This window comes from Leiobunum rupestre, chromosome 10, assembly GCF_980474605.1.
Source record: "Leiobunum rupestre chromosome 10, qqLeiRupe1.1.hap1, whole genome shotgun sequence".
Classification (NCBI taxonomy): domain Eukaryota; kingdom Metazoa; phylum Arthropoda; class Arachnida; order Opiliones; family Sclerosomatidae; genus Leiobunum; species Leiobunum rupestre.
Window position 1 is genome coordinate 12,382,189 of NC_143393.1, and position 10,004 is coordinate 12,392,192.

The 10,004-nt window shown below is 37.1% G+C and overlaps 1 protein-coding gene across 1 annotated transcript; it reads right to left on the minus strand.

The window, feature by feature from the left end:
- Positions 1 to 2,741: 2,741 nt before the first annotated feature.
- Positions 2,742 to 6,716, minus strand: Nsun5 (Nop2/Sun-like domain containing protein 5). The gene is made up of 7 exons (XM_090160934.1): positions 6,459 to 6,716; positions 6,075 to 6,351; positions 5,313 to 5,436; positions 5,112 to 5,253; positions 4,528 to 4,643; positions 4,273 to 4,456; positions 2,742 to 3,694 (listed from the first exon to the last, which is right to left on the minus strand). Exons 1-7 carry the CDS (start codon positions 6,654 to 6,656, stop codon positions 2,762 to 2,764), a joined length of 1,974 nt encoding a protein of 657 aa, XP_090017060.1. The 5' UTR covers positions 6,657 to 6,716; the 3' UTR covers positions 2,742 to 2,761.
- Positions 6,717 to 10,004: the final 3,288 nt, after the last annotated feature.

A 10,004-nucleotide genomic window follows, 5' to 3' on the forward strand; every position in this document is an offset into this window, starting at 1 on the left:
ATATACATTTCTGACCACATACCGGTGGCAAATTGCCGGTGGTGATGGAAGGAAGTTTTGTTTTGACGAAGAAGTGTGTCCATTTGATGTTTTTCAAGATGTTATTACATTTTTGAAGATGGTTTCTCCTATTGGCTGTGGTTTCGCCGGAAAGTAGAAGTTTAAAGTTTGTGAAGGGTTAATTATTATTACATGTCAAAAATGTAATTTGGTATGTTCTGTATGGGCCCGGACCCGCGCATGGTTGCGCCATTATCTCTTCGTAAACTTAAATAAAACCTTTTCAGCGATTTGCCTAGACGTAGTAATACAGAGAGTCAAGACATACTTGAAAAAGCGTTATATTTTACAGAGCGCCCTGCTTAATATTTCAATATAGAAGGGATCTATCAATTTTGCACGCGCCTAATGAAATAAAAAAAATGCGCGCGTGCTATCAACTTTGACCTTTCAAATAAAACTAAAATAAACAAGTGACTATTTTATTCGGTGACTGGCGCGCATGCGCGTAGGGAGGGAAAGGAGCGAGCAGCGTAATATTGAAACACCTTACCCTTTTTGGCAGTGTAGGCTTCGAGTAACGTCATCTGGTATAATAACTGTCAACTATATGTACGAGCATACGTAACATAATCACTCATAAGTATGCCTCTGTATTAAATTGCCATAGAAAAAGTTTCCATGAGATTTTGTTTCGCACGGAACATACAATAAGCGGACCCAAAAATGCAAAAATTGTTATAATCCTGGCGCTATTGAAAAGGTTACCATGGAAACGAAATCACGTGATCGCGAGCACAAGCTACACTTTAGACTGGCATAAGGTCGCACCTTCAGTAAATCCACTACTGCTCCGGCCACGAGTCTCCGAGACCGGAGACCCGCGATCTATATGGAGGCTGGAGGATCGTAGAGTGGAGGCCCAACCTTCCAGTGGAGATAGAGAACCGGAGACTGGAGTCCAAAAGTGTGGCCAACGATACATCGGCGGCTCCGGCCTCCAGTTACAGTCTCCGATAGAGCCTAGCGCCGCTGATCCAACGTTGCTGATATTTTCTCTGGCGGTAGGCCTCTAGTCAGGATATAGACTGGAGACCAAAAGTGTGGCCGACCTATGGCAGGAATCCATACCTCTACTTGGAATGCTTATCGCGGCAGATTTTCGTCTCGATGTGGCAGACGGTTTTTTTGACGTCACTATGTTAACTTAACAAACAACACGTCACTATGTTAACTTAACAAACAACACGTCACTATGTTAACTTAACAAACAACAGGTCACTATGTTAACTTAACAAACAACACGTCACTATGTTAACTTAACAAACAACACGTCACTATGTTAACTTAACAAACAACACGTCACTATGTTAACTTAACAAACAACACGTCACTATGTTAACTTAACAAACAACAACGTGAGAGGGGAGTGCGTGCAGAGGGGATTTTTTTAACGTAGGCGGGGCCAAAGCCGTCAGAGTGATCTTACCATCGATACGGCAAGATAAGCATTCCAAGTAGAGGTGTGGATTCCTGCCTATGGTGATAGCAGGACCGACCTATAGAATTTTTCCAACCCAATTTCCAGACTGAAACGGGGAATTTATTAATGAAATTTTAACGATTTATCGTAATTTTTATCAATTTAACATTTATTTTTATTTCCGTAAATTGTGATTGTTGTTAAATATAAAATAGCGCCTGCTTCACCAAAAAAATTGTCAACGTGAACTTCTACGTTACAGTCATCAATTTTCCAGGCGTCTGAACTTGGAGACGTTAGAAAAGCAGGAACGTTCAGACTTCTGCGTTCCCAAATTTTTATGAGTTAAGTTTTACTGTCTAGTTCAGGAGCTTCTAAAAATCGTCGCTTCCTCAAGCTCCGCTGTCTTGTCACCGGTACTAAACACATTCCTTCTGGGTACCTCACTTTTTACCAAGTATTGACATATAGAGGGGCCATTTTTTTTAAGCTGTAGGTCAATAGCATATGTAACATAATTACTCATAAGTATGCCACTAGCTCTATTTCTTCCCTAACGGTTTGTCATCCGTACCCTACGTAATATTTGACGTCATCGAACCTCAAATGCCGATCTGCCGTCGCTCAATTAGCTCTACTTCTGATCAACCGACGGCCATTATTTTAGTAAACAAACCGGTTTGAACAACCAAGGCTTAGGAGCCACAATAAACTGTCAAGTACTGTTAATTGGTCATTTTCCCCAACCTTTTATTTTTCTAAACTACTCTTTATTTAACTTCATCCGCAGTTCCGCACAAACCGAGCGAGTTTATAAATTTCAATAAAGCTATATTGGGCTGACTAAAATTCCAACGCTAAAAATTCCTTCTCAATTTAGAGGTTTTCCATTGGCTTAAATAAATATGTTAGTAGCCAATAGTGTGACTCCCAAAATTACTAGGATGAATAAAAGGTTAAAATCTAACGTAGTCCACCTTTTCACTGGTTCGTGGTGAAACAAACCGTTAGTGAAGATTTTTGAATGTCCAGAATAAAGGTACAGTGGCATACTTATGAGTAAATTCAATTATGTTACATATGTCAATAGGACTAACGCCCGATTAGGCACAAGTTTAGTACAATACGGGATCCAGGAGAACGCATTTTCCCTTAAGTAACTTTTGTAAAGACCACAGCTTCTAAATAGATATTAATAAATGCTAATAAAAAATGAAATATAAAATGAACACACAAAGTGATAAAAATTTACTTATGTCACACTATTATTTATTAAACTTACATATCAGTTACAACAAACTTGCAATTTCTTTGCTTTTTCATATTCAATTTCAAAACAGGTTTTTTATTTATGTTAAAACTGTTCAATCTCCTTTTTATTGCTAGGTTTTCCATTTTATTTTTTTTTGAAAGAATCATGCTTTCTATTTCTTTTGATGAAACTGAAGTTTCAGAATCCGAACTATAGCTTCTTTGCTCGCTTTCAGAATATTTAAGCTTAATTAATTTGGAATTATCTTTGCCCAAATCTTCCAATAACATTATATCTTCATTTGAATCTTTCAAAGACTTTATATCTTCATCCAAATCTTTCAAAGACTTTATATCTTCATCCAAATCTTCCAAAGACTTTATATCTTCATCCAAATCTTCCAAAGACTTTATATCTTCATCTGAATCTTCCAAAGACTTTATATCTTCATCCAAATCTTCCAAAGACTTTATACCTTCATCCGAATTAGATTTTACTTCCTGGCTGTCTTGAACATCATCTTCTTCCTCTGATACTTCTGCTTCAACCATTTTCAAATTTTTTCTTCTTTTCCTTCCTTTCAAATGCAATTCGTTGGGCAGAACTACTTTAAGGGGAACATCTTCCAACCGTTGTAGCACCGCCACAAAAAATCCATTGGTTAAATGTTTTTTGGGAAAAGCTCGAACGCATTTACTTCCAAAACTGAAAGTATCATACCCTCTCTCAGACCATTCTGGGAACATGTCCACAACTTTGTACTGCTCTGGGAAATAGGTTAAAGCAGCTTCTACAACTTTCTCGTTTTCTTCAACATTGACTGAACAAGTTGAATAAGCAATTCGTTTAATGTTGGGGAATGACATGGCGTGCTTTAAGGCCGAAATTTGAAATTTCATCAGAGCTTCTATCTTTTCCGGACCATCCTTCTCACCCAAAAATTCACTGAGTCTACCGACCTGAATTAAAATAAAGTTAATAATCAGTGCTACCATGTATTTAGTATACTAAGAAAGTTTGAGTGCTCTAGTTTTTTTATGGCAATCACAATTAAAATTTAAACAGTAACACCATAGATTTTTTTTTCAAAGCCAAGGGCCCTTGAAGTCACGTTCTACTGAGAATTTAATACCATGATTGGAGTGCAATGCGGAAATGTGGCATCGCATCAGTACTAAACACATTCCTTCTGGGTACGTCCATCGCGGAATTTTTACTGCTTGTAATGCTGTTTTTGATTTTATTTGTTAATAAAAACTTTTGTTCCATGTAAGCATCTGGCATGGAATTTTTGTAAACTATTTTTCTTGACATGGCTATTTGTAATTGTACTAGCCAGTCGTTAAGATTAATTAAATTGTGAAATTGAGAGCTGAATTATTAAAAGAAAATGTTTTGATGACCGATACTTGATGGTGCTATACATATAGATCATGTATAACCTGGAAAGTTAACTCTTACATTCTCAATAACCTAAATTAGGTTCTTGATGGGGCTATATATCCCACTGCCACAAGTTCAGTTTGTATACACTTACCATTCCCGAGCTGGAGCATGACGGATCTACTAATGCGTACTCGACAGACTCATAAGGTTTTTCATAAGGGTTGATTTCCAAAAAATTTTGACACTGCACTTGGCAGCAAGTAACGCCAGAAGAGCCAAGTATTTTCTTCATTACCTCTACCCGTGGTACTTTCCAGTCAGAAGCCAAAATCAGGCTAAAAATTTAGAAAACATAAGGTTTAAAAAACATATTATTTTGATGAAGCTAATCTAGTGAAATACAAACCCTTTGTTATTCATAAAGGACGCCATAAGGCAGGTTTTCATGCCGGGTGCTGCGAATGGATCCATGGCAGTGCAACCCGGTGGAGGTGAAAGCATTTTAACTGGGAAATAACTTGCCTGTAGATATAAAACTAAATTAGTTAACAAAAATTTCAACCAAAATTAAATTCCCTGATTTTTAGGCAATTTTTAAATTCACTGATTTTAAGGCTAATTTTTAAATTCACTGATTTTAAGGCTAATTTTTAAAATTCCCTGATTTTAAGGCTAATTTTTAAAATTCCCTGATTTTAAGGCTAATTTTTAAAATTCCCTGATATTTAGGGTCATTTTTTAAATTCCCTGATTTTTAGGCTAATTTTTAAATTCCCTGCATATCCCTGATTTTTAGACTAATTTCTAAAATTCCCTGATTTTAAGGCTCTTTTTAAAATTCCCTGATTTTAAGGCTCATTTTTAAAATTCCCTGATATTTAGGCTCATTTTTAAAATTCCTTGATTTTTAAGCTAATTTTCATGAAAACATGAGAATATAGTCCAGAATGGTTACATGTAAACTGTACACAAAAATATTTGTATTTATACCTTGTCCGAAATTTTAAGGAAGCCTTGTTTAAAAACATTGCTGGTGTAGAGTGCTTGGCTTGGATGAAAAACAAGTAAATCAGGAAAATGATAGTCAATAATGAATGCATTTTTTCGCAAATTTTGTACTTTAGTCAAAAATCTGTAAAATAAGGAACTTCCTTTTAGAATTTAATAAAAACTAAAATTTGGAATCTATACTCTTCAAAAGTTGTTTCGTCACGAATGTATTTAACTTGACCAATGCGTTCTTTTCTTAATGCCAAGAGAGTTTCCGAAATAGTGGAAAGAAGGGTGTTGACACGAGCATACTTTGGAAGAAATTCTGTAAAGTTAAAATTTAAAATGAAAAACAATTTATGTAGTGTTCAAATGGAGCGTTAACTTACCATGGAAACATAAGACTAGTGTAATAATTAATTTATACATAAAGATAATAATTGAAATCGTGAAAAGCTGGGTTATATAAAAAATAAACTTTATTAAAAAAAATATATAATCTAATCTAATTTGCTGGGTTCAACGAAGGTTTGTCTCATTGGCTTCTCATTATATGCCTGGTAAACAAACAAGCCGAGTACAACATGCACAACGACAACGCTGACTATGGTCGAATAAATATAGCTGTTGCTATTGAGCACTCCGAAATAATTCTCAACAACATTTCTGGTTGCGAAGAAAGCCACCAACGGAAGGACAATCATCATCAGACTGTAGAACATTAAACTTTTTATGGGATTCATCCTCTAGGATAGAGGTAATCTAGAAGGATAAGTTCTCATTCAGACCATAGTTAATTGCGTCCCAAGCACGTAGGTTTATAACTTGAAAATTATTATTAATGCCTTTCAAAAACAACTTGTTTAAATACAAATATAAAAGTTTAAACTTAGCAAAATGCTTTTCTAGTTTATAAACCCAGGTTTTCAAAAAGAAAAATTTATTAAGTAATAATATATTTACCTTGCGTTTTAAGAAGGAGAGGTTTAATCAAATCAGGATTACCAGAAGTAATATTTTTTAAAGCTCGTAACAAAGTTTTCTTTGCTTTCTGAATACTTTGAACAGATTTCGAGAAAGGTTGAACTTTTCCTCTGCCAAAGAGTAGCTCAAATACAATAACTTCGGTAAATGTCAAAGAATTATCAATTGCTTTTAACTTGGACTTTTTGATAACTTTATCAATAACTTCCTTATTCTTCAAGGTGTTAACGACTAAATACAAAAGATGTCTTTTGTCCTGCAAGCAAATAAATAATGTACCACCCCCAGTCTGTGAAAAAATAAGCTTACACGTGATTTATAATTATTACTCAACAATGTGGTTGAGATGCAAGGCTTACTTACCCAGTAGTTGCTTTGATAGATTAGAGTTTTCACATGTCCTTTCTTATCATAAACATCTTTTAAAATACAAGCTGTCGCTTTATAGGCGTTTTGGAAACTTCCTTTCCTTTGACAAGAGGTATTTTTAAATTTTCTATGTAGTTTTTCTGGTTTTTGAACTAATGTACTGCTTTTCGGCTCTAAAGAGGAAGGCGCCATATTGCTACAGGGTTGCCGGAATAATAATCTAACATTTCCCACTATAGGAGAAATGAGAAGTTGGTGTTAGGAACTGTTCATTCTCCAACTGCTCATTGGAGTAATGAGCAGTTGGCAATATGGTTTTTTTGGAGTTGCAGAAATGATACTCTACCGATTTATCGTACCAACAACCAAATCTTATCGTATTTTCGAAAAACCTAAATTTGTTTTAGAAAAACTCGCATAACCATGATATTTTGTTTGTAACGATTTTCAACGAAAACGTGCTGGGTAAAGCTGAGTGGCAAAAGTTGACGAATTTGCCCATAAAGAAGAAAAGTTAAAATCAGTTCATCAGTAAACAAAGTTCCTGAGTAATGATTCATTACACTTGAATTGGCGATATCGTACGCTATAATTATGCTATCGTACATCTAGCGTAAATTAATTTCTAGGAACCTTGATCGAAGGTCAAATTATCGTACACGCTGTTTCCGTAATTTAAATCACAAGAATGAATGAATAGTTTATTTGATTTGCGTACATAACGGGTGCTAAAATTACTCAAATTGCGTGTTACTTCGTACACCTTCTTCGCGAGACGACTTTGGGCCATGAATTTCAAACGACCAATATATTTCAATTTGCTAGACGCCTCTCTCTCGATCATCAGGCTCCAACCCATTTCACCCTTAATAGCCGCATGCGCCGCCATTTGTCCCGCGCTCAAAGCATAGAGTCCCACTTCGCATTGGGCATATTCCAAAGAATCCATCACGGATTTCAGAACATCTAAAATTTCATTGGCATAAGTTTAGCGCAGGAACAGCAACCATCTTCCACAGTGTACGCGCAACCGAATAGGAATTATAGGAGGTTTCAGCCAAGTTACGGACCATCCACCGAAGTTTATTTGCCTTAGCCACTAATGCGTTTTCCCACTTTTCAAGCTAGTTCTGACTTGAACATAACTCAATACCAAGGTATTTATAAGAGTTAACAACGTCCATTTTACTTTCCTGAAGAAAAAAATCGCAATTCAAAGCGGGCGATTCCATCAATATAGGCATTACGTTCGACTTTTCCGAACTAAAGGAAAAACCTTTTTCTTCGGCGAATTTCGTGCATTCGTCCAGAAGCGACTGAAGATCCTGGCCCAAATTCGCTAACAGAACTATATCATCAGCATACATCAAACACGGTATAAACTAATTACGCAACACAGTCATTCCGCCGTTCACCGGTCTGGCCACGTCATCATAATTTGGAATTCTAGCACCGACTTTAAGGGTGGATAACTTTAACGCAAGCTCGTTAAACAAACAGTAAAGGATACAAAGGGCATCCTTGACGAAGCCCTATTCTACTCTTGACCGGTTCTTTGGTAATATCATCCAGGGTGTATGTATAGGTGCAACTACTGTACAAACTCTGGATTAATTCTACGCTGTCCTTAGTTACACCTTTAGTTTCGAGGCTCTTCCATAGTCGATTTCTATCGACACTATCATAGGCCTTGGTGATATCCAGAATGCCAAGTAAAGATTAAGTTTCCTGTGTCGGCTAATTTCTATTAGTTGAGTCAGAACGAATAAGTTGTCGGCTATCCGACGATCTTTTCGAAAACCGCCCTGCGCTTCGTGCAAAGAATTACTATTTTCAAGTTCCGCATTCAGCCGCTCTCGTACCAACATTGCGTAAATCGTGTACAGCACGGATGTGACTGCTATTGGCCTATACGAGTTCAGTTCATCTTCTGGCTTATCTTGACCTTTATAGATCAACGTCACGCGCGCTTCGGTCCAAACTTCTGGAATAACCCGATCTCTACGGAAGGCATTAAGGATTCGTAACAAGCAGCGTCTAGCAATAGGACCCAGTGTTTTCAGGCATTCCGCGTAAATTTCGTCAGGACCGGCTGCCTTTACGGAACGCAAATTTTTCAATACTAATTCCAATTCCTCCTTAGTGGCGAGGGGGGGGGGGCAGAAAAACATAGTGTAGGGAATTGGCATAGCGCTTTCCATACGAACCTTCGGGAATTGGTGTATATAGCGTAGAGCCTTCACACCAAGCGCGCCAAGGGAAAATAAAATATGTATATTAGTTTCACATCAGTGTATTCGAGTGGGCAAACCCATACACCCTTAGTAGACACAGATAGGCAAACTAATACAAAAACTGTTGAAGCTACGTGATTTCTTAACGTTTCATATACAAATTGCCATCCTAAGAGTGGGTGCCGCCCACCCTCAGGATACTAGAGTGGGCAAACCAATACAAAAGCTGTTGAGGCCATGTGATTTCCTATCATTTGATATATTAAATACCATCCTATGTTAAGGAGTGGCCACCGCCCACCCTCAGGATACGTGGGTGGGCAAACCATAACAAAAGCTGTTGAGGCCATGTGATTACCTATCATTTGATAATAATTTACCATCCTTTGTTAAAGAGTGGCCACCGCCCACCCTCAGGATACGCGGGTGGGCAAACCATAACAAAAGCTGTTGAGGCCATGTGATTACCTATCATTTGATAATAATTTACCATCCTTTGTTAAAGAGTGGCCACCGCCCACCCTCAGGATACGTGGGTGGGCAAACCATAACAAAAGCTGTTGAGGCCATGTGATTACCTATCATTTGATAATAATTTACCATCCTTTGTTAAAGAGTGGCCACCGCCCACCCTCAGGATACGCGGGTGGGCAAACCATAACAAAAGCTGTTGAGGCCATGTGATTTCCTATCTTTTGATATATAATTTACCATCCTTTGTTAAAGAGTGGCCACCGCCCACCCTCAGGATACCCGGGTGGGCAAACCAATACAAAAGCTGTTCAGGCCATGTGATTTTATATTATCTCTGTGATTAAATTAGTATTTTCTTAGAGCAGATATTTAATATGGATTATTAACAACTGCATAAATCATAAATCAAATCAAAATCAAATCAAATATATTTTATATTATTCTAAGAATGTATTTATGTACTAAGAATATGGCAAGATGGAGATTCTGTCCCCATGGTCGCATACTTTTCAGCTTAAGGGCCTGTTGCCAGGTAACTTTTTTTGGCACGTTAAGGCTTAGCAAAAAACCGATATTACGTTCGAGAAAAGTTTCCAGCTTTCTAATATTTCAACAAGCACTATATAAATAGTAACTTATGAGTCCTGGCTGTCGGAAATATTACTTCTTGGCAATTTCTGGGAAGATGTTTTATTTAAGCGCCTATTGACGCTTCAATAAAACATCTTGAAGGAAATCGCCAAGAAGTAATATATCCGGGAGCCAGAACCTGCAAGTTACTGTTTATTTGGTGCTAGTTGAAATAATGGAAACTTTTCACCTTACCCTAGAA